The sequence below is a fragment of the Jaculus jaculus genome, chromosome 15, assembly GCF_020740685.1.
Source record: "Jaculus jaculus isolate mJacJac1 chromosome 15, mJacJac1.mat.Y.cur, whole genome shotgun sequence".
Classification (NCBI taxonomy): Eukaryota; Metazoa; Chordata; class Mammalia; order Rodentia; family Dipodidae; genus Jaculus; species Jaculus jaculus.
The window spans coordinates 32,773,943-32,799,731 of record NC_059116.1 but is presented as its reverse complement, the minus strand read 5'-3'; the positions used below and the strand labels follow the sequence as shown (position 1 = coordinate 32,799,731).

Sequence of the window (25,789 nt, the reverse complement as noted above, 5' to 3'; positions counted from 1 at the left end):
TATAGCTGGCAAAGGTTTTCTTCCATTCTGTAGGTTGCCTCTTTGTTCTATTCACAGTGTCCTTTGCTGTACAAAAGCTTTGTAATCTCATGAGGTCCTAGCAGTTGATCATTGGTTTTATTTCCTGAGCAACTGGGGTTGTATGCATAAAGTCTTCGCCAAAAACCATTATGTTGAAGGGTTTCCCCTACTTTTTCCTCTAGAAATTTCAGAGTTTCAGGTCTAATTTTAAGGTCTTTGATCCATTTGGACTTAATTCTTGTGCATGGAGCGAGATAAGGATCTATTTTCATCCTTCTATAGATACATATCCAATTTTCCCAGTACCATTTACTGAAGAGGCTGTCTTTTCTCCAGTGAGTATTTTGGGCATTTTTGTTGAAGATCAGGTGGCTGTAACTACCCAGACTTACATCTGTGTCCTCTGTTCTGTTCAGTTGATCTACATGTCTGTTTTGGTGCCAGTACCATATTGTTTGTGTTACTATGGCTCTGTAATGCAGGTTAAAATCATGTACGGTGATACCACCAACCTTATTTTTGTTGCTTAAAATTGTTTTAGACATTTGAGGGTTTTTGTGCTTCCAAATGAATTTTTGGATTGCTTTTTTATTTCTGTGAAGAATGCCATTGGAATGTTGATGGGGATTGCATTAAATATATAAATTCCTTTTGGTAAGATTGTCATTTTCACAATATTGATTCTTCCAGTCCAAGAACAAGGGATGTCTTTCCATTTCCTAGTCTCTTCTGCGATTTCTATCTTGAGTGTTTTAAAGTTTTCACTGTAGAGATCCTTCACTTCATGGTTAGGTTTATTCTAAGGTACTTTTTTTTTGATGCAACTGTGAATTGGAGTAATTCTCTGATTTCATCCTGTGCATGTTTGTTGTTAGCATAAAGGAAGGCTACTGATTTCTGTGTGTTTGTTTTGTATCCTGCTACATTGCTGTAAGTGTTTATCAGCTCTAACAGTTTGCTGGTAGAGCTAACCATAACCAAACTTTAAAATGCCCATAATGTGCTGGAAGGGTGAATCGTTGCTCTGTGATGTCAAAGGCATGATCTCTGAGAGTTCAGTATCATTGATTGATTTTTGTGTGCATGATGAATATATCTTTGGCAAACAGCTAAGATCTATATTTCTGCTATGAAACCTCTCAAGTTAGGATCACAGCCTTGATCAGTACTATTACAGGACCACCATTTGAGAGTGTGTGGTTTTAACTAGAAACATCTCCACGACTGAAATAGAAGAGTCATTTAGTCATTTTTCTGCTGGATGGGTGGGTGTCTAGGAGAGTACTAAGCAATTGAAGAGCTCCTCGGAAAGCCTGAGCATGCAGGCATGTGCATTAATTTAGCTCCTGTCCTTCCTAAACGCCAAAGATAAAAGTGAAGAAAAAAATGGTTTAACTGGTTAAACCACAAGAACAAGGAGGGAGTGATGGAGCCAACAGCTGTCCTGAAGAGCAGATGTTTAGACCCAGGCATTCAGAGAGGGTCGCTGTGACATGAAAAGGGACTCAAACTCCTTCCAACTTTGCCCTTGTCTCTATGAGCACAGGAGACTGGCTGAAACCTGAGCTGTTTAGGGTTCATCACAATTCAGTCCCCATCTTCCTGTGCAAAATGAAAACATTATCCTCTGGAAGAGCTTACTGTTGTGGGGCCTAAAATATTCTTCAGACTGACCCCAGCAACCCTTGGGCCTTTATCTGAGGCTTTTTCAGGCCAGCGGTCGGGTAGAAACCCCTCTGTCCCATCAGCCATGACAGAGCAGGAGTGGTGACTTCACTAGAGAGATGGGTTATAATCCCAAGAAGATTCTAAATCCAATATTTGGAGTTCTCCAAAAGCCAGCCCGCTACTTTATAACCTCCACACATTCCACTTCCCTTCACTCAACAAAGAGACACTGTGATGAGCAGTCCAGGTCAGGCCTATTCTGCAGGGGGAGGTAGTAAGTAACCCTGTGACAGGTCAGGCAGAGTTCAGGCCTAAGACCAATTAGGGAGCAGAAAGAGACCTTTGTTTATACAGTGAGGAGATGAGCTCCCAGCATCCTGAGTGATTGAATAAGCCACCATGCTGTTGGGGAGATGTTCCAGTCAGTGGCTGGAGGAAACTGGGCGAGGACTTAGCAGAGAGATCCGCATCATCAGAGGATCAGACAAAAGAGAAGAAATCACAGAAGTGGGTGAGAAGCCACCATGCTGTTGGGGAGGTATGTTTCAAGCAGGCAGGCAGGTTGGCGGGAAGAAGCTGGGTGTAGACTGAGCACAGAGATCCACATCCTCAGACCATCATATGAACAGAGAAATGGGAGAGGTGCGTGAAAAGCCAGTAATGAAGGACTTCACAGGCCAGGATGAAGACTGTAATTCTGTGAGGTCTAAAGGCACCTGTGTACTTTGAGTGGAGTAATGATGCTATGTAAGTGTGGAAGTTTGAATGTGAACATATGTCCCCCATAGACTCCCATGTTTTATTAAGCTTGTGACTTGGGTTTCCAGCTGTCTGTCTGGAGGAGCTGTCACTAGGGGGCGGATCCTGGGATTCAGCCCCAAGGTGTGTTTGAAGGCAGATCTGATTTCAGCCCCAAAGTGTGGAGAGTAGTCTGAGCTCTAGTGGGGTTCCTGCTTGCTGCTTTTTGGTGTTGTCTGGCTGCTGGTGGTTTCTCTTTATGCTTGGATTTATGAATGGGAGCCAGCTTCTTCTGCCATTGTTGGAACCTCCCCTGGATCTGTAAGCTTGAAAGAAAGTCCTTCCTACCATAAAACTATGTTTGGTTAGATGTTCATTCCAGCATCCTGAAACTGTCTAAAACACTAAGTAATGTTTGAAAAAAACAAACAAACAAACAAAAAAACAAAAACAAAAACGAGAGGCTGGGGAAATAGCAGTTAAAGGCATTTGCCTACAAAATGCTTGCCATCCTGGGTTCAGTTCCACAGCACCCATGTAAAGCTGAATACAAAAGTCATGCATGCAGTTTGTTTGCAGTGGCAAGAGACCCTGGTGTTTCCCATACAGTCACACCACACACAGTCAAATACATTAATTAAAACAATAGTGGGTTCTATGTGGAAAATAAGCTGTAGATGGGACAGGACTGAAATAAGGAAAGCAGGTAGCTTCTTAGGAGACACAGGAGATGATGATGGCCTGAACTTGTCGTGTAGCAGAGGGTGTCATGAGCAGGAGTTGGCTTTGGTCTGTGTTAGGGTTCAATTAAGATTATTTATTGATGAGTTGGATATGCGGTATGAGCAGGGGGGGGGGGGGATGGGCAGTCAAGCATGATGCCAGCATTTTGTCTTGGCTAACAGTATTGACATTTTCCCTGAGAAAAGATTTGAAGCTTCTGTGTGTTTTAGCTCTGTTTAGGGGTGGATTGGTATGGTACACATGAGTTGAGTGATTTGAAACAATTTTTGTATGGGTAGATGGAGACTCACTTAGTGTCTTAATCCTAAAGGATTAATTCTCAAACTTGAATAGGTAGCTAAGGAACCCCACGTTTTGAAGAAAATCTCCGTGATGGAGACAGAACCAAGCAGAAAAAGAGTGCTGATGGGGGTGGTGGGGAAATCAAGACAATAGAGAACACAGAGGACATCCCAAGACAAAGAGAGGGAGAATCAACAAGTCACAGTGGGAGCCCCAGACTGAAGGGGACATCGTGAGCAATGATCCATGAAACAAAAGCAGGATATTATGAAGAGCAACCAGAGAATAGAACATTAGTGAAAGTAAAAGTGTGGCAAGAAAAAGATTTTGATAGAATACCTGGGAGACAAAACAACTCTTGAAACAGAAACAGAACGTAAGAAGGAGAGACCCAAGAATGCCAGTGTGTCATGGGGATGACCATCCTCCAAGCGGCCCACGAGGAATGATGTGGGTTGCCTGGGAAAATGCTGTGGAGGAGGCAGGGCCTGACTGAAGGCTTGGTTTGAGCACACCAGTGCTTTAGTCTCCATCTCTTGGGTCAGGCACTCTTGGGATACTGATGCCTTGAGGAAGCCTAGGTGGGTCTGTGTAGAAGAAAACTGACTTGCTGGCATCATTGTGTCAACTATGTTAAGTGAGAAGTAGATCCTTCTGCCCTGGACGGGCCCCTGGGCAAAGCCTTGAAATGGAAACAAGGCTCTCTACTCTGCTTCTAGAAGAATCCCCTTTCCATGATGATGTGGTCAGCATCATAAATGACCATTAGTCTCTTTAAATTTTAATTTTTTTCTCCGTGCTGGAGATCCAATCCAATGCCTCACACATTTTAAAATCTTAAATGAAAATAGTTTGTCAAAGCTGATGTTCATTTATCAATAATGTTGTCATTCATTCCTCTTTATTCTTTCCATTTCACAAAAACACCTACAAAAAGTAGACTTATTTCTGTGACCTCAAAGTTAATTCAAGATTGGCTGCTAACTCTGGTTCTTTTTTTCTTTTGTTTTCTTTTTGAGAAAGAGAGAGAGATAATTGGCGCACCAGGGCCACTGAAATTAAACTCTGGACACTTGTGCCACCTAGTGGGCGTGTGTGACCTTGTGCTTAACTCACCATCGTGCGTCTGGCTAACATGGGATCTAGAGAGTAGAACATGGGTCTTTGGGCTTCATAGGCAAGCGCCATAACCACTAAGCCATCTCTGCAGCCCTGACTCTGATTTTTTATTGAATCAGCGCTCGGATGCTGGCTCCAGCATGCATCATATTTCTTTCTCCTACATTTTGGGAGTGTTTTGGGAAAATTTGCTAAGGCATTGGTAACTGCTTCTGAATTTTCTGTAGATGTGGGAATAAAATTTTCCTATGTCAATATATTTTAATATATCTTCAATATAAATAAAGTGGTTGAAACATAGCAAACTTGGTTATGTGTAATAAGTTTCTATATTTTGGCCATTAAAATGCTTTTGTCATCACAATCAGGAATAGTAAAAATACAAATGATTCTCTGTCCACTTTAACATATTTTCCTTAATAAAAGAAAACAGTTAGAGTCAGATAGAAGCTGAGCTTATATTAAAACTTCAACTCTTATTGTCCTTATAGTGCTCTCAGCCCTGTTTTTTAGAGACTGCTATATAGACAGGGATAAGAGTTTGTTAGGTCACTGAAGCTTTCTGATTTAATTTTCAGTTTCCCTGTTTTCTTTTCTCATGCTGAGGATCAAAGCCAGGACCTTGTGTATTCTAGGCAAACATCCTACCACTGAACTACACCCCTAACCTGTCTATCTTAGTTCTGATGGCATACAGTAAACAACACTGTCAACACAGTCGATAATGTTATTCTGGTGTGTTCACTTGGCATAACATTTTCATTATTTTATCTTCATTTTTTTCTGATCATAATCTTGCCATATTTGAAGTAAAGCAGAAATACAAGTTGCATTATGATATAAATACAGCAGAATACCAGCAGTCTAGATAACAACAGTGTTTACCTTCCAAAACATAAAACAATGTCATAAGTAATCTAAACACCACATAATGACATCGGTCAGTGACACCCACACAGCTGAGGCCCTGTCAGTCTGCGTTGCCTGTGACAGAGCAGCCTTAGTTTGTGCAGGTAACACCCTTGCACGCCGGCATCACTTAGTGACTCCATTCTCAGGACGGTTCTTCCATTGGTAAATGATGTCTGACTGTATTTGAAAGTTTTTACATATGGTTATCACTTGTCTATTCGGTTACAGAGACATGATTATTACTGTTTGACCGTGATACAGTAGATTAGAAAGATAACGTGGAAAAGTCAGATGACAGAGCCTGAGTACATTTCTGTTTGTGTGTTTGCCCTGTGAAGACTGGCACACAACCGTTTAATCGTGCGATGCTTTTCAATGTGGGCTTCAAAGAGGCCATGAAAGACAGCGTCTGGGACTGTGTGATCTTCCATGACGTGGACCATCTGCCTGAGAATGACCGGAACTATTACGGCTGTGGAGAGATGCCCCGTCACTTTGCAGCAAAGCTGGACAAGTACATGTACATGTGAGTAGCGTGGACTCCTGACGTCCGGCATCGGCTGGCCCAAGCGTAGCTGCGCTCTGTGCCTTAGCCTGAGCGAGCTCAGGAGCCCGAGGCGTTCTGTTCCTCACTCCAGCCTGCCCTCCGGGAGCCGGGGCACAGTGGCTTGTCCGTCTGGGATGACGCAAGGTTGGAGTATGGCTGTTGCAGAAAAGCCAGGCTGCTGCATTCAAGTTCATACAAATTTAAACACGGGGCTCTTGCACTTGTGGGGTTTGGTTAGCACCTCTGAAGATTTGCCATCTGCAGAGTGGCTGTCTGGGGCCCCACACATCCTGCGCTTGGCTGTCTGCGGCCCAGGCTGCCTCTTCCTGCCTCCCCTCCTCTTAGAGATGCTTCAGGGTCCAGATGGCCTTTCCTTTGCTGATCTTCTCTCTAAATTGTGCACTCTTCACCTACCCTTTAATGATCAGAAACGAATCTTTTCACTTTTCTGACTGGAGATGTCTTCAAATGTAAAAGTTACCAGAGCTGTGAGAGTAACTGAAATTGACATCAGTGAGTGCAAATGCAGGCCTGGAGAGAGAGCTCAGTGGTTAAGAACACTTCCTGTGTAAGCATGAGGGTCTGAGGAGCTCTAAGATACCACAACTTGAGATCCATCCCTAGGACACACATAAGAAGCTGGGTGTAGGGCTGGAGAGATGGCTTAGCGGTTAATCGCTTACCTGTGAAGCCTAAGGACCCCAGTTCGAGGCTCGATTCTGCAGGACCCACATAAGCCAGATGCATAAGGGGGCACACATGTTTGGAGTTCATTTGCAGTGGCTGGAGGCCCTGGTGCACCCATTCTCTTTCTCTCTCTGCCTCTTTCTCTCTCTCTCTGTCACTCTCAAATAAGTAAAAGTACCAAAAAAAAATATTTTTTTTAAAAAGAAGCTGGGTGTGGCCGTGCACATCTGTAACGCAGTCCTGTGGTGAAGCAGAGACCCAAGAATCTACAGAATTGTGGGGGGTGGGGACACATAAAACCAGCAAGTTCCAGGATCAGTAAGAGACTCCAGCTCAAATAAGAATGAGCAGGAGAGTGACGGAGCACAAGACAGCCAGTGTTCTTCTCAGGCTGCCCCAGGCAAGTGCGCCCCATCACAGACGAGAACATGGGCCAACACAAGGGCACTTACACATGCATGCACCCCACGCATGCACACCATGTCATGTACAAACACAAAAAAGCAAAAATAAGTGCAGATGAAATATAATCTGAGAAAGAGGACATCATTTTTACTGGCTAAGGGACTCGGAGAAAGGAAAACTGTTGCCTGGAACAGGGAAAATGCTACCCATCTCACCTCACAGTTTGGGCTGGTACCTCGCCTACAAATAGGTAGAGGCACAAAGGCTCAATGCTCTGAGCAGATGAATTGGCATCAACACACAAAAATTAATGTTGGGTCTTGGGAGTTTTTGTTTTTGCTGTTCATTATCACGTTAATACCCTCAGTTTTGAGCTCTAGGTTAGGGCTCCTGTGGAGAGGTCATTAATGTTCATTCATGATTTATTTTCCTAAAAATTATGGAAGTTTGACTTTTGTCACTTACTAGAATCATTAGATTCAGGGTAATTATTTTTTGTTCTTGAAATAATATCCTTTTCTTTTTAATAGAAATATCTTTATTATATACATAATCTGCCCATTTAAGTCAAACAATACTTTGAAAAATAATAGCAATCAGAGGCCACATTTAAATAATCTAACACTGACAGAAGCTTGAGGAGAACCTATGTAGACATAGCTCAAACAGGAACTTTATCTTTGTTTAGTTTCTTTCTTTAGGATAAACTTTTCTTAGCCATATATTGATTATACATAGTAATATGTTTCATGAAGACATTTTTGTACAGATAAATCATATACTTTGACCATATCCACTTCCTTCCCATTATTCCATTCCTGCACCTTCCCCCTTCATGTCTTATATACATATATGATCTTATGTATCTTTATAAAATCTAGGGTCCACAGTAAGAGAAAGTGTGATATTTGTCTTTCGGAATCTGACTTATTTCACTGTGATCTCCATTGCTTCTACTTTTTCCACAAATCATGAAATTTTGTTTTTTGTGGCTGAATAAAACATTATGTATATATAGTAACAAAATTGGGAGGGATGCAGAGAAAAGGGAATCTTTTGGGGTTCCTGTGGGAATGTAAATTGGTCCATAGAAATCAATAGAATATCAATTTCTCTTAAACAAAAGCAAGTCATAGCTAGTAGAGTTGTCCCAGAGTTAGGAGGCCTCTGTGGAAGCTTGTTTAGACTCAGAGTAGTGGACAGCAGCAGCAGGTCAGACCATGGACAGAGCAGTGACCACACACCAGTCAGTGGAGAAAGCCCAGAGAAGCATGGCTGCCCATTGTGGTGTCCACATTCTAACTTGCTGTCCACCCAGGTTTAGTGTCTTTCCTCCTGTGGACAATATAAGACAAGCACTGTAAGATTTTGCTCTGCTTTTTTGTTCTCTGATTCATCAATGATGCCATCGTGTATTTAATTCAGTTGCTGTTTTCACTCAAGTAAAACAATAAATAGACCCAACATGTTGCTGAACTATGTACTCATATCAATACATTGATGATCCCATGTTCTCCCCAGACCTCAACTTGGGTAAAAATAACAAGCATGGGGAATGTCTACTTACAAGGACATTAATGTGCTCCTTGGGACTCTGGAGCCAAGGGTAGTTCCTGTGGGGTCTCCTGAGATAAAGGTCAGGGTTTTTGTCACTGTCTTGGATTATCTTTTTTTTTTTTTTTTCCTGTGCATGTGTATATATGTGTGTTTGTGTACATATATGTGGGATGTACATGTGTGTGTGGATGCATGCAGTAAGAGTCCAGAGAAGGACTTTTTGTGTTTTCTTCTATTACTCTTCCATCTTATTTTCTTGTGACATCTCTCACTGAACTTGGGTCTCACCGTTTTTAAATTGGACTGGCTGACCAGAGAGCCCTGGCAGTCCTGCCGTCTCCACCTTCCTCAGCACTGGGGCTGCACGCGTGTCTTAGCATGCTGGCTCTTTATGTGGTGCTGAAGATGGAACTCAGGTCCGCATGCTTGTGCCGCACACGCTGTCACCTGCCGAGTCCAGTCCCCCGCCTCTTGTGGTGTCTTTGACCCAGGATTGGGGTAAGACTTCTTCCTCTTTGCAATCTTAGGGCTCTGTGTGGGAGCTGCTTTCTCTCTGGGTCTGCGTGCCAGACACAGTCCCTGCTGGCAAGAAGCATTTCTCTCTCTCTTCCTTCCTTCTCTCTCTCTTTCTTTTTCTTTTCTTTCTTTTCAACCATTTACTAGCATCCCAACCAGATTTTCCTCCTCTTAACATTTTTTTTGATTTTTAAATTTTTTTTGTTTGTTTATTTATTTGAGAGCAACAGACAGAGAAAGAGGGAGAGAGAGAGAATGGGCGAGCCAGGGCCTCCAGCCACTGTAAATGAACTCCAGACACGTGCGCCCCCTCGTGCATCTGGCTAATGTGGGTTCTGGGGAATCGAGCCTCGAACCAGGGTCCTTCGGCTTCACAGGCAAGCGCTTAACCGCTAAGCCATCTCTCCAGCCCCCGCCTTAACTTTTGGATGCTGTCCTCTGCTGTGTCCTTGGCCTGATGCTTTTAGAACTGTAGTGTACCCCCCCCCCCCAGAAGTGTTGCTACAGGACTGAAGCTCTTAGCATGCTGCCTCAGCACCAGAAAACCAATTCCACACTTAAACTAACAACTTGGTTTATTAAAAATACAGTTAAAAATATTACTCAGACTGATGAGTATTTTTGAAATTTGAATCAGGGATGGGTAAAGCAAGTAAAATCTAAACGTAAAGACACGGTTATTTCTTACATATGTATGAGTACACCCAAAGTAAGTATATAGGTAAATATTCATGAGTATCATTTTGTGAGTTTAATCCAAATAGGTAAAGATCATTTCAGAAACAGTCATTTCAAAATGAGATGCTAGTATTACTTTCGCTAGGTTTTGTTTATCCTATTCTATATGAGATATTTAGACTTAAATTCAATTTAATTTTGAAAAAAATCCTATTAGTTTAGCAAAATCTGACATTGCATTGACAACTACTGATATATTTTAACCATGTTTGGTTTTGTTTGGAGGAGATATATATATATATATATATATATATATATATATATATATATATATATCTCCCTGGATTTTGAGTCTGATAAAATATTAATACTATCAAATATCAGTTGTCACAAGTGTTTTTAATGTGTGCATTATTGTGTTGTAAAAGTGTCCTGTTTCTTGCCTAAATTGTTCAGAAAACTGTCACTAAATCAGCTTCATTGTTTAGGTAAAAATAGGAGTATATTTTTCAAGGCTTATGAGAAACTGAAAATTTGTTCTCATGACAAATGGTCCCGAGTTCAGTTCTAGAGTGCTCTGGCTTGCTCTCTCTTTCAGTCTTCCATATAAAGAGTTTTTTGGTGGTGTAAGTGGACTGACCGTGGAGCAATTCAGGAAGATCAACGGTTTTCCTAATGCCTTTTGGGGATGGGGAGGAGAGGACGATGACCTTTGGAACAGGTATGTTGATGTATAAGTCGCTTAGTAATACAAGTTTTAACTCCATTCCTATTCAGCAAATTAGACTGGCCTATTCTAAGGGCTTTGGGGGATGGAGAATTTTTGAGGTTCATAAAAGCTGTTTTTCATTGTTCTATTTTTTTTTTCATTAACAGTTTCATTATCTGAAGTTATTGGCAGCTTACACACTTGTAATTTTGCAATTGGGCTCATATAATGTATCTCGTATTGTATTGTAGAGTTCACTATGCTGGATATAATGTAACGAGGCCAGAAGGAGACTTAGGAAAATATAAGTCCATTCCTCACCACCATCGAGGGGAGGTCCAGTTTTTAGGACGGTAAGTTTATTGTCATCTTCAGATTTCAAGGCTTCAAACTGATATATGACAGGTTAAAAAAAGACTCTGTATGGCTGGGGAGATGGCACAATGGGTAAAGTGCTTTCCACATGAACATAAGGACCTGACTTCAGGTCCTCAGCGCCTATGCAAGAAATTCTGACTGTGGTGATGCATGCCTGCATTCCCACGGCTGGGAAGGTGGAGACAGGGGAGTCTCTAGGGCTTGCGGGATAGTCTAGCTGAATTCATGAGCTCCAGGCTTTGTGAGAAGCCCTGTCTCAAAAAATAATAAGGTGGAAAGTGAGTGAGGAAGATCTCTGACACTGACCTCTTGCCTCTACATATATGTGAACACATGTGCACCTGTACACACATATGAATATACATCTACACATGTGCATCATACATGCATATACAAAAATACATTGTACCCCAAAAACATCTGCTAAAGAGAACTTTGATTATGGCACAGAGTCAAATGTCCTCATTTTCAGGATAAGATAGATGATAATCTATATCCTGTTAAAATAAGTATATTTTTAAAATAAGTATATTTAAAAATCTTACTTCCTTAACATAAAACATATTGTTGCCTAACAATGTCTATGTTGTTAGAGTGCAAAATTTTTTTTCAGGTACGATTTTTTTTTTTTTTACTACTAATAATGCTAACTTATAATAACGACTTTAGAGATCTTTAAGCGTATATGAGAACCTTAAATTGTAACAAACTTTAAGTAACTTAATCTTAAGCTGCCTTAGGACATATTTCGCATCAATTTCACTTTCTGAACATGTTCAGTTACTTTTGTGTTTTTTTCCCCCCCATAGGTATAAATTGCTAAGGTATTCTAAAGAGCGTCAGTACATCGATGGGTTGAATAATTTACTATACACACCGAAAATACTGGTTGATAGATTGTATACAAATATATCTGTAAACCTCATGCCGGAGCTAGCGCCCATTGAAGACTATTAGGAATAGCTCCTGTGGCGGGGTAGACAGTACTCTGGACCATGAACTTGGAGCACACTCTTGATGGAGGTCAGTGATTGATGTGTCTTGGTGCCCTGCTGTGTGAGAAGAGCCAGCAGACCTCAGCGTTTACAGCGTGGGCTACATGCAGTCGCCCTCCCCTCCCCCTCCTGTACTTTAGGGCAAGCCCCCATAGCTAGCAGTGAAGAGACCAGAAGCCGTTGCTTAGAATTCTGAGTTAAGAGAGCTTCCTATAAAGAGAACATTTTTATATTTAAATCTATGATTTAATTCAAGAGAATGCTTTTATTTCCGTTCAGACATATTTTGTACATATACGTGATGTAAATTAATGTGTTCAAATTGTTGGAAAATAAGGTGTGTCACAGTTTTGCATGTAATCGGTTATGCCTTCGTTAGATTTTTATAGACATTTTTATTTGCATGAAAGAAAACCACTGTAAATTTATATCACTAAACAAAGGATGGCCCTTGCGTGAATGAAGGAGCTGTCAGTAACTCAAGTAAACTGTTATACTAGTTTTCAGCTTTAAACCTTCAGCCTCATGTGGAAGAAGTCACAGCTTTCTGAGGCCTCTAAAGGGAAAGAAGAAAGGACTTAACACAGCTTTTCTTCCTATTAGGAGTACCTTTTTTTTTCCTTGCTTGCAATCTCATGGATTTTGCTAACTCACAACCATATTGTTTATGCATATTGCATGAGTCTTACCAAGAAAATCTTAAGAGTTGTGATGTGACATGATATAAAAGACCTCTTTATGTTAAATGTCTTTTATGTACCTCTGGTGTGTCAGGGATCTTGTGCCTCAAAAAAAAAAAAATGTTCCCAAGGTTATGTTTATACACTGTATTTTTTTTTAATTTCTAGTGACCAGCACTTTTATTTTCAGAAGAGCAAAAAAAATTGTAACTTCTTTTTAAAGTTTTTGGTTTTTTTAATGAATGAACTATGGAAAACCCAGTAGTACTTATACTATTAGATAAATGTTATATTTTTATGAAGATCAATGCTTCGTAGAGTAAAAACAAATTTAAAGTTTAATTCTCAGACTTACTCAGTTTCACTTTTGAAAGGAACCCTTTTAATGTCAGCCAATTATCCAGACTTTTTTTGTTCACTTTAAAGAAATCTCTGTGGTATTAAAACTTTCTCACTTAAGGTATAATTTAATAGAAGTACATTTGGTGGTGTTGGGAATTGAACCCACGACCTCTAGAATTACCATAAAATAATTATTAAGTTACTTGAATACACTGATATTAAGATACTTTTGAAAGCAGGTCTTACTACCCAATGCCAAGTGTATGTATCTTAAATATGGATGAAGGTTTGCATGGCAAAAACAAACAGTATTCTTACCTTGAAAGTGATTAATTTTAAAAATTCTTTAAAATATAATGCTTTCAGAAATTTAAAACAAAATATTATATATCTATAAAGTGAATATTCAACAACAATGGAGAGTGATAGAATTCTATAGGTGAGAAATGTTTTGGTAATATTTGATTGTGAATTGGTTACCTAACACAAAAATACAGTTGCATATCACAAGTTGTAAGTTTAACTTTCACTTGTCATTTTCTGTGTCAATTTAAGTAATATTTATGATCAAAAGCCATCACCATAAAATAATTAGAATTCTCACATTTTTAGAAAATGGGTATCTTCTCTGTTATAACATTAAACAAAACATTCCATGTTTATTTCTTAGGACCATTTCCAAAATATTTTATCTGTAAATTTCTGTGTTACTCAAAATAGTGAAAAATCAGCTTCTGAAAATTACAATATTTGTACTTCGTTTGTTTATGTTTATTTTTACTCTTCCACAGTGAGCGTGGTTTTAAATGTGAAGAGATGAAAACGGAATGGTAGTGTCAGAGGCTCCTGACCACTAAATAGCCTATTACACGATGGCAGGGCATAGGACGTAATCACTCCAACCATACTGAGATATCTTTGTGGGGGGAGAACTAGTGCTATTTCTGGGTTTTATTTGGGAGACACATTTTTCTTATTATAATGTGGAGCTTTCCATATGGACTCATCTTTTCCTGTTGAGATATATTTTACAATTTCAGGAGAATTCAGTACTCTAAGTATCTGCCTTTGTTTTCAGAGGGGATATAAATATTTTGCTATTTTTCAGTTTTGATCATGGTGTGTCATCCTGTGAAAAGCCACCCTTACCTCTCTACTTTTTGTTTTGCTTTTTAAGTTCCAGCCTAAAATTATTTTGGGCTGTGAACAGTAACCTTTATATGTATCCATAGAGTGACAGTTTTGCCCTGTTACCTCCATTATATGACAATAAATTGGTTCCCTGCCTGTGAACTAAAGTACTACAAGGGTAGATGGTCTGCTTTATGGTACTTTGGACCTGCTGATGAGCACGTATTGACTGCCCACTATGCATCAAGTGTAATGCTTGCAGTGTCTATCTAGAATTATGACTTTTCTTCTAAACAAATCAAGTCAAGCAAATTGAAACTTTTTCTGAAATGATAAAGATATCCTCTGGTGACCTATCTGTCATATTTCTTGGCCTCAAAGTCAAGCAACCTGTGTGGATGCATATAAATTGGGAGGTCCCTCTGGCACTGGGAAAATTACATAGTGCCTTCCAACTAGAGAAAGATGTTGCTATTAACCAGCCAGTTTGGAAAGAAAGGGGGGAAGTGCATACACTTGTTGTAAAATTATGTCTAATTCGTAGTAAAGATGTTACTTAATTCTTTGCCAAAATTAGGGTTGTAATGAAGTAGCTTTTTTTAAATCCAAATTCATGTTTGTATTTTGTGAAAAATTGTACACTAAGAAAATCTTATTTATAATTTTTAAATACAAAATGATGTACTAAGCATATACACCTATCCTGGCCGAGATGTTTGAAAGCAAATGGAAAAGTAGCCCGTGCATCACTGTTCTTTTGGAGACTTCCTATACAAAAGCAAGTTTTTAGATTCAGCCTTTCTTGCCTGCACTTTAGTTCTTTATGTAATTTTCAGATAAGTGACACTCTGGACTTAATTGCCTTGGATTTCCAAATTGCCAACTGAGAGAACCAAAATGGCCATAGTTTTTCAGAAAGAGAAAGTGTACTTAAGATTATTTTATCTACTAAGATATCAAAGGCTTCTACATAAATGCACTAAATACATGCTAGTAATTTCTTGTACTCTCTTCCTGCTTCTCATGGAAATGTTTGTACTTTTTTTTAATCATTGTCTTTTATGAAATATAATGTTCCAAAGACTTTGTGTGATGATGTAATTAATTTCTCTTAGGGCATTTTTGAGATTATCTTCAGAGTTATATCCTCCTAAGTTTCAGGTGAGTAATATTGATGACCTGGTTCATATTAGAGTCACAGCATGAACATAATGAGACATATCCTGGGTGCATTTAAAGGATACTTCATAGCTTTTATCTCAAAACAGTAGCATTTAAATATTTTTCATTAATATATTTGGTCATCTATAGAATCAAGGATTATTGAAGAGACTGGAGAAATGGCTCAGTGGTTAAAGGTGTATGTACCACAAGCCTGCTTCCTTCAGAATCCACACAAAACTGGACACCAAGTGTCACCTGCATCTATAGCCCTAGTGCATCTGTGGCAATGGAAGACAGAGTCAAGACAGTTCCAAAGCAAGTGAACCAACTAGTCTGCCTTCCCAAAGGGTCCCTGTCTCAAACAAATATAGAAAAGATCAACATCCTAATGCTGTCCTTTGACTCCAGACATGCACATGACACATGAGCACCCATGAGCACATCACACATGCATATATACAAACAGACACACAAATAGTATTTTTTTTTTTTTCCTGAGGTAGGGTCTTACTGTAGCCCAGGCTGGCCTGGCACTCACTCTCTACTCCTAGGGTGACCTCAAACTCACAGCAACCCTCCTACCTCTGTCTCCCAAGTACTGGGATTAAAGGTGTGCGCCACTACACCCAGCTATAAGTAAGACTTTTCAAAATTGTTTAATCCATTGTATTTAAGAATTTGATTTTAGCACCCATTGTCTTTTCCCTGCACAACTTCAGAAATCTAGGTTTTCAGATCACAGGTAGTTCTCCGAGGAAAGAGGTTATTTTTAAATTTTATTTATTTAGATGGGAGTTGTGGTACTAAGACTGATCTCCAAACATTGCCTATGTAGGTAAGTAGTACTCTACTACTGAACTGTTTTGATTTTCATTTTTTAAAGAGAGAGAGATAGAAGAGAGAAAGAGAGAGAGATAGAAGAGAGGCAGACAGAGAGAATGGGCATGCCAGGGCTTCCAGCCACTGCAAATGAACTCCAGATGCATGTGCCCCTTGTGCATCTGGTTTATGTGGGTCCTGGGGAATCGAAGCTGGATCCTTTGGCTTCACAGGCAAACGCCTTAACCACTAAACCATCTCTCTAGCTCTGATTTTCAGTTTTTGAGACAGGGCCTTGTTAGGTAGTCCAGGTTGACCTGCAACTCACTCTGTAGCCCTGGTTGGCCTTGAACTTGCTTGCTATCTTACTGCCTCAGCCTCCATAATGTGCTTTTATGCCTAGCTATTCAGTTCAATAACCATACATGTGTAGAGTGTGGTGGGAATGCCTGTGCGGTGCTTGCCTATGAATGGGCAGATGTATATATGCCCATGGACACAAGTTACCGAGTCACGGAGGATGTCATATGTCCTCCTTCATTGCTCTTCTGCATCATTTCCTTGACACAGTCTCCCGCTAAACCTGTAACTTGCTGGGGTGTTTGTTTGTTTGTTTGTTTTTTGGTTAGACTGGCTTACCAGTGAGCCTCAGTGATCCTCCTGTCTCCATTCCCCTCAGCACGAGCTAGGGTTACCAGTGTATGCAACCATGCCTGGCTTTTCCTGTGGGTGTTGGGGATTGGACTCAAGTCCTCATGATGGTGCAGCAAGACTTTGTGTTCACTGAGCTCTCTCCTCAACCCTAGATGTATCTCGTGTGTGTGTGTGTGTGTGTGTGTGTGTGTGTGTGTGTGTGTGTGTGTGTGTTGTCTTTAAACATGTTTGGACCAACATGGTTTTTATGTAGAGACAGCTGCTTCTAAGGAGATATGTGCTTTATTACTGTTGATTTAAGTGACTTCAGAAAAAAGTGATTTCCCACTCAGCTTTACTACAATATATGAGTTCAAAGAAAAAGAGATATATAATTTTTCTTACATATGTACATACATATATATGTATGTATGTATGTATGTGTGTGTGTATATATACATATATATATGTATATATATATATATGTGTATATATATATATATATATATATATATATATATATAATACTATATGTATGTGTATATATGGTTTGAAAAATAAACATTTTTGGAGTGGAAAGATGCCTCAGTGGTTAAATCCTTCTGACCTGGGTTTAATTCCTTAGTACCTACGTAAAGCCAGATGCACAAAGTGGTGTATACTTCTGAAGTTTGATTGCATCAGCCAAAGGCCCCAGTGTGCCCAGCTTGCTTGCTCACTAGCTCTTTCTCTCTCCTTGTAAATAAATAAATAAAAATAAGCATCTTTTTTTCTGTACATCTTTTTTTCTTTGAGACAGGGTCTTGTGTTCATGCTGGTCTTAAACTTTTTTTTTTTTTGAGGTAAGGTCTCACTCTAGCCCAGGCTGACTTGGAACTCACTACGGAGTCTCAGGGTACCCTCAAATTCACGGCGATCCTCCTACCTTTGCCTCCTGAGTGCTGGGATTAAAAGGCATGCACTGCCACGCCCAGCACAGGTCTTAAACTCTTGATCCCACCTCCATTGCCCAAGTGCTGGGATTTCAAGCATGTACCATTATGTCCACGCTCAAGATCTTCTTATGTGTTTGTTTGTGTGTACACATGTGTATGTATTCGTGCATATGAGTACAGATATGTGTGTGTTGTGGTTGCTCATATGGGGGTCAGAGGATCACTTTCACTCCTCCCTCACTGACCCTCCTCGTTGGAGGCAGGGCTTCTCTTGACCTTACTCTCTTGTTCTTTTCGGTGCTCTTGCTGAGAGCTGTAAAATGCTCACTGACAGGATTCCAGGGGCTTGCCACAATTTTGGCTTTTTTGAGACTCAAACTCAGATATGTGGGCTTAAACTGTGAGCTCTTTTACCTACGGGGCCATCTCTCTGGCCCTCAGGACAGTCTCGTGGCACACTTTAACATACCTGAAATCTACCGCTGACTTTCTCGTCCTGGGTTCATCAGTTAAAATGTGTGCTGTGGAGGCTCTTGAGGGGGGTAGTGTACATTCCTCCCCTCTAGGAGTTTATTGCTTCTGAGTGTAAAACTGAAGGAGTGGGAAGACCTGAGGAATTTCATGCCATCAAATGCAGTTGTCATTCACATCTTTCTGTTGTTGAAGTTTTTCTGGTGGTACTGCGAACCCAAGATCCCATGCACACTGGGCACATGCTGTCACTGAGCCTTTGTTTGTGACTTCTGTGAAGCCTGATTTTCTGTTTTATTAATGTAACGTTAGTGTGTGGAGCTTCTGTGTCGGAGCACCTCTTCTCCATGCCTATAGCACTTCCCAGTTGTAAGCGTGAACTTGAGAAGAGTCTTTGACGGGTAGAGGAGATGCCTCAACAGGTAAGATAGCTTCAACCCAGTCACCCACATGAAAGGCCGGGCGTGGCTGTGCATGCTTGTAACCCCAGCACCGAGTGGGGTTGGAAACAGGATTGATGGGGCTCCCTGATCAGCCAGTCTGACCAGGGAAAAATGGGGAGCCCCAAGTTCAGTGAAAGATTGCCTGAGGGAAGTAAGTCAGAAGAGTGATAGGGGATACCTGGTGAGTGCATGTGTGTGTGTGTGTGTGTGTGTGTGCGCGCGCGCGTGAAAGAGGGGGGGCAAGGGATTGAAATAGTTGCTCTGTGGTAGACCTTGACAATTTGCAGGAAACTTAGGAAGTGCCCATGGGAGGTGGGGTTGTATTTATAACCAAAGGCTTGTATCAGACAGAACAAAGGTTTGAGTTTGGGGACCCCCTTGTCTCTAGTTGTGAAACAGTCAGCTTTGATAGCTGAGTGGTCCTCAGATTTCTGATCTCTCAGTTGAGGATGCTGACACTGCCGGAGGGTCCTGAGAAAATCGATAAGCTCGTCCCGCAGTGCCTGACCCACCGAACCCAAAGCCTGCGTTAAGTCGGGTGCCAGCTTTACAATTCCGCACTCTTCTCTCGTGCAAGCCGCACCAGATCCAGTTTCAGGAATGGCCATGTTCAATGCTGTTTGGAGATTTTCAGCGATGAGTAAAGCTGGCACGTGTCCGCGGTAGACTGGTGAGTCGTAACTAGAGAGAAGCCGGGCTGTTTCCTCGGAGGTTGAGCATGTTGGGCAGCTCAGACCTCAGGTGCCCCGTGCGCCAGGCTTCTGCGTTCTTTCTGTTACTTTAGCTTTGGAGTTTGTCTTTTTCACACACAATTTGCGTCTCTGAAAAGCCCCTGTCCTCCCCTTCCCACGCTTCTCACCTCGCCACCTCTTTTGGGATGAATATTCGCCTTTTCATAGTCTCCAGTGGGATGTTTTCTGATGGTGGAAATGTTCAACATCTGAGCTGCCTGACTGACTGGAGTTTAAAACTGCACTTAGTTTATCCTCACGTTTTAACTAAATAGGCCAAAGCCAGCAGGTATTGTTTTGTACTTTCCAAGTTTCAGCCTCATGAAAGCCTACTGAGACCACTCCCCATCAGGCCTACCTCGGTCTCAGGTTTCTTAGTTCCGGAGTTGTTTTGTCATTTATTACTCATCCCCCCTTTTTGTTCACTGAAACCCCAAATCCGCCTTGTCTTAGCTGCACTTACCACATTCTCACCAGAAGCCAGTCTGTTGACTGTTTTCTCACCCACTTTGTTACTCAGATGGAGGCGTGCTCCTTTTTTCTACTCTCCACGGTGGGCATTCATGCCATTCCGTCCTCTGGCCCCTGCTTGCCGTGTTTCTTGTCCTCAGCAGCTGCTCCAATCCTGTGTCTTTTCCTTCTGCAAATTGCACCCGAAACTCTGTCTTTGGAAGGGCTCCCATGAAGCCTTTCAGCAGCTCCTCACTCCTGTGGATAAGTCCGTATAGTTCTGCTTTGTATCATCAGGCCTCATCATCTGACTTCTGTCTGTCTTGCTGGACTGACCCCCTCACCTCTCTCTCACCATCTGGGAGCCAACCCCTGTGACCATGTCATACCTCAGCCACCAGTACATCTAATTCATAGTTCTTTTTTTTTTTAGTTTTCTATTCAGCAAATACAGGCAGTTTGGTACCATTATTAGGCTCATCCATGACCTACCCCCTCCCCATTGGCCCCTCCTTGTTGAGGTATATGGGTCGTGCGTTGTGGTACGATAAATGTCTCTGCATATCATGACCCAACATGTGGCTCTGACATTCTTTCTGCCCCCTCTTCCGCAAAATTTCCCTGAGCCATGTTGGATTCATTTTTGGTCTGCTTCAGTGATGAGGTGTTGGGGCCCTCTGAGACTCTGGCTCTCTGATTTGGTAGGAGTTGATTTTTCTGTATGTTGGTCTCCTTCCCCCTTGTGCTGGTATCCCTTTTATCAGGAAAAGAGCGCCCTTGCTTGTTTTGCCAATTTTCCTTAGTTTCAGCTGGGGCCCTTTTGAGGTATGATGGGTGGCTCTCTCCTTAGGATCTGCATCTATCTGAAAAAGAAAAGCAGATTCTCCAACGGAGAGTAAGTTAGCACCAGGACAAATGAGATAACCCTTACTTTTTTTTTTTTTTAAGAGAGTTTAATAGGTATAGGCCCTCTTGTAACCCATGATTGATGGTATCTTGATATTGGAGAGTGGGCTTATGTTTGGATATGGTTCTGACTTGTTTCCCAGCTCCAGCTATGGTTCCCGTACCACTGAGGGGATCAGTTAGCCAAATCAAGAGCAGTTGGTTCCCCACCATGGCTGTGTGCCACTATTGCACTTGTGTGGGCATCACAACAGGTTATTTGCTGCTAATTAGGTTGGACCATGAGTTGCTTGGACAGATATTGGTCGTTTCCCCCAGTCGCCCATGTAGCACCTTCTGGCACTAGACATGCTGACTGGGGACTGACTCTTTCCTAGCTTCCAGCCATGCAGTTCCATTTTACGTGTCAGCTGCATATGGAGTCTTCAGCAGTAGGGTCTTACCACTAATCTTTGGTGGGTCATCAAGTACTCTGACAGAAATCTGTCATTCTTTTAGGAAACCTTGTAGGTTTCTCTGATCAAAAGCTCACTGTGGGTGATAGCCCCATGCTGGTACTGGGAGTTACAGGTCAGTGCCCACTAAGAAAATGAGGAAAAAGATAACTAATATATAAGAGTTAGAGAGGAGAGAGAGAGAGAGAGAGAGACACGCGGGGGGAGAGGGAGAGGGAGGGAGGGAAGATGTAGAAGATTTAAGTTAGACTTGATCCTACCCTCTCCTTTGTCTTGTGGTTCAGGTGTTTCCTGTACGGGCCTGGTGAAGGCTCAGCCATTTGGTCTGCCTTTTAGGAAGTAGAATTTTTACGGCAATGGTACCATAATTCATAGTTCTTAAAGACCTCCTTAAGCTCCTCTGAGCTGTCGCCGACCAGTGTAAGGGATATTTACCACTCATTTCCTTGTATCCTTGCCCTGTAGGGCACAGGCCCTCTGGAAGCAGGTCTTACACGGTTGGATTTATTTTCCAGCCAAGACTGCTGGATCTTTGAGAAAAGCAACTTTGCCTTCCTCATCTTGCTTCTCCTAGCAGCCAAGCATAGTTCCCAGTGAAAGAGTGATTTATCAGAGAACACTTGGAAGTCAATTCCTTGTTCTTTCTTTTTAATTTATTTTATTTTATTATTATTATTATTATTATTTTGGTTTTTCAAGGTAGGGTCTCACTCTAGCCCAGGCTGACCTGGAATTCACTATGGAGTCTCAGCGTGATCTTGAGCTGACGCAATCCTCCTTCCTCTGCCTCCCGAGTGCTGGGATTAAAGGCGTGCGCCACCACGCCTGGCTTCTTTTTAATTTTTATATGGGTGCTGGGCATCAAATTTGGGTCCTCACACAGCAAATGCCCTTACCTGCGGAGCCATCTTCCCAGCCCTCTTCACAGCATTCTGAAGCACTATTCCATCAACATGTGGACCTCATAGCATCAGTCCCTTAATTATGATTACCCAGGACCATTATAAAAGTCTGGCTCACCTGCAAATACATATGAATAGAAAACCACACTTTTTTATATCCACCTTTAAAAAACAAGTTGGGGGGTCTGGAGAGTTGGCTTAGTGGTTAAGGTGTTTGCCTTCAAAGCCAAAGGATCCCGGTTCAACTCTCCAGGACCCATGTAAGCCAGATGCACAAGGGTATGCGTGCATCTGGAGTTCATTTGCAGTGGCTAGAGACCCTGGCATGCCCATCCTCTTTCAAGTAAATAAATAAATAATATTAAAAAAAATTGAAACAGGGTCTGTCGTAGTCCAGGATGGCTTTGAACTCACTATGTACACAGGAATGACCTTGAACTTCTTATTTCCTTGCTTCTCCCTCCCTGGTGCTGAGATTATAGGCATGCACATCATGCCTGGTTTATGCAGTGTTGGGGATCAAACCCAGAGCATTGTGTATCCTGGGCCAGCATTCTACTAACTGAGCTGCAGACTCCTTACTTTTGTGATGCTTGAGATCAGACCCAGGGCTTCCTGCATGTTAGTTAAGTGCTACCCAACCTCCTATTGGCTGTTATAATTGAGTATAAACCTACGATCGTCTCAATATTTTTAAAAACATTAATAAATAGTGCTACAAGAAAGCTGACCAGGATCATTCATAACATAAGATACAGACCAGTTATCCTGGAATAGCAGTGTTTAGCAGATGCCACGGATGAAGCTGTAGAGAACCAGGCAGTCTCATACATGGCCGGTAGTTCACAAAACGCCACTGCCCATGCGAGGGGCTGTGGGGTGCATGTCCATGTCCCAGACATTTTTAGGATTGTACTGTAAAGATACATTTTTACAGATATTTTATTGACACATTCCAGCGGTGCTTAAGCTTGTCCACTTGACTGGATTTAGAATTGCCTTGGAAACGTGTGTCTATGAGAGTGTTCCCACATAGAGTCTGAATTACTGAAGAAAGAAGACCCAGCCAGGTGCGGTGGCACACGCCTTTAATCCCAGCACTTGGGAGACAGAGGTAGGAGGATCGCCGTGAGTTTGAGGCCACCCTGAGACTACAGAGTTAATTCCAGGTCAGCCTGGGCTAGAGTGAGACCCTACCTTGAAACCCCCCCACAAAGAAAAAGAAGACCCGAATGTGGGAGATACCATTCCACAGACTGGGAAACTGGACTGAGTGAGAAGGAAAGCAGCGTCTTCTCTCCCCGCTTCTTGGCTGTGGATGTGGTGTGAGCCACTGTCTGATGCTTCTACCCAAGGATGCATTGTCCCATCAAACTACGAGCCAGAGAAAAGCTGTCCTTCCTTAGACTGCTTCTTGGCAGCATTGTTTGTAGTCACAGTATCTCACTGCAGCCGTATGAAGGAGGGTGGGAAGGTGAATCCTGTGTTTTCATGCTATGTATCGCCTTCAAGGTTAAATGCACATCATGGGTAGAATTCTCAGGGCAAAAAAAGGTCTAGATATTTTACATCAAATCCTGTCTTTCGTGAATGAAAGAAGAAATAAAAATGCATGTATTTACTCTTTTGTTTTTCTTTTTTAAAAAATACTTTTTTTTTTTTTTGCAAGGAGAGATGGAGAGAGAGAAAGAAAAACAGAGAAGGTGGGGGGAATGGGCATACCAGAGCCTTTTGTAGCTGCGTATGAACCCCGGAAACATGCACCATTTTGTGAATTTGGCTTTACATGGGTTCTGGGGAACCAAACCGAGGCCATCAGGCTTTACAAGCAAGTGTCCCAACCACTGAGCAACCTCTGCAGCCCCCTTCTGCTTTTCTAAAATACTGGCAGGGTAAGCCAGAAATGAATAAGAACTCATACTGTGGAAAGAGGGAGTGGCAGTGAGTGCCTATAGGGAATGCCTATCGAAGTGACATTTCTTTTGTTTGCTTTTACGTAGTTGTGAACTGGAGCCACGCAGATGTTTTTATATATGAAATACTAACTTGAAAAGCAAGCTGTGAGTTTGATCTGAAGGAAGTTTCAGAGAGCACTTGGACACAGCAGAGAAATGCCAAATAAGCTCATTGTAACGCACGGTTAACCATGGCAAGTGCCAAGAAAGCTTTTCCTCCCTGACCACCTTCTGCTGCATCTCTTGAGTGCGCTGCTGTGTTTTCATGATGTGCATGGCTTTCCCCACTTCTAATTTACATTTTTCTTTTAATACACATTTTCTTGTGTATGACCAATGTAAGAAACATACTGTCTACCCTGTTGTGCCCATGTTATTGAGTTTCAGCCCCTTATCTGGGGCCTTTCTTAGACTACCTGAACTACCCCTTCAGAAGCAGAGTTCTACACATTCTGACTCTTCTGGCCACAGCTGACTGGATAAGAAAGGGGTAGAATCTGGCCCAGGGATAATACCATAGTGCCCTAAAAATCCAGTCTTAGCCAGGCTTGGTGGCACATGCCTCTCTGACCCTAGCACTGGGAAGACTGAGGCAGGAGGATTGGAAGTTGGAGGCCAACCTGAGCTGCGTAGCAGGGTGAAATATCAAACAAATGCACATCGCAGGAACTTGAAGGGACGCCGTCTGAGCCAGCTAATTTTTGGCGGCGGGGTGTGTCTGGACACTACACATACCCACATTTCCCTCCTTGTAATTGAGTGAACAGGCAAGCTGGTTAAAGAGAAGAAGAAAGCTGCTATCTTAGATTGTGTTGATCAGAGAGATAAGCTATTCATAATCAGGTGTGCTCAAATCTACATTAACATAGCCTGCCTGAGGGAGAACAAGACCCATTTCCTTTACATCTTTACCTCCTACTGTTAATATGGGTTTAAGAAGAACTTGTTTAAATGCAACTCTTTGCTTTTTTGAATCCCAAGAGATCTGGTCCACATCGTTGTAAATCTAGGAAATGCTGAGAAGCTGATTTGTAGGGTGTGTTGAGTTTGGGACTTGCTTAGCAGGGATTCTAGGTGACTAGGTCTCTGTGTTAACTCACATTAAAAATCACTAGGGGACACTTTTAAAACCATGACAGTCCTCCCATACCCGGAGCTTCATTTTCCATGGTTTCAGTCACCCACAGCCAGCCATGGTTCCAAAATATTCAATGGGGAATTTCAGAAATAATTCCTCAGTTTTCCATTACACACCATTCTGAAGATTACTTGCGCACAGGCGCTGCAGTCTCGTGGCCGCCAACCTGACAATTAAGAGAGCTCCTGAGTGAGGAGGGACAGGGCGGCACGTGCGGCGCGGACACGCGGAACCGGCATGATTTGTTCCCTGGCTTGGAGAGAGCAGGAAGACATCGATTTCATCATGATTTCAGACTGTCTTCTTCATGATTGTTCATGGAAAAGGCCAATATTTTCTGTATCAGTTCTTTTGTGTGTGTGTGTGTGTGTGTGCATGTGTGCGTGTGTGAACAAACATCGGACTAGAAGCATTTAAGGAAGGAAGAGATTTTATTAGGTTTAGTTTCAAGAGGAAGTTTCATGGTGGGGAAGACGTGGTGGCAAGATGGGGTGTTGGCTCCTCACAATGGTCAGGAACAGGAAGTGGGGCCAGGCTATAAAACCACAAAGCCCACCCCTGTTAACCCTCTTCCTCCAGTAAGCCTCCACTTCCTATTGGCTCCACAACTTTTCCAAACAGTGCCCCCAACTGGGACAAAGTGGTCTAATACATGAGTGTATGGAAGATGGATTTACA

At 41.9% G+C, this 25,789-nt stretch overlaps 1 protein-coding gene across 2 annotated transcripts in view; it reads left to right on the top strand.

The window, feature by feature from the left end:
• Nucleotides 1–15,192, top strand: part of B4galt6 (beta-1,4-galactosyltransferase 6) — a 92,522-nt gene extending 77,330 nt beyond the window's left edge. For both annotated transcript variants that reach the window (XM_045135068.1, XM_004654853.3), the window contains 4 exons: nt 5,823–6,010; nt 10,473–10,595; nt 10,835–10,936; nt 11,771–15,192. In XM_045135068.1, coding sequence (XP_044991003.1) covers nt 5,823–6,010; nt 10,473–10,595; nt 10,835–10,936; nt 11,771–11,918 — 561 coding nt within the window. In that variant the 3' untranslated portion in view covers nt 11,919–15,192. The remainder of the gene's footprint in view (nt 1–5,822; nt 6,011–10,472; nt 10,596–10,834; nt 10,937–11,770) is intronic.
• The last annotated feature ends 10,597 nt before the right edge of the window (nt 15,193–25,789 follow it).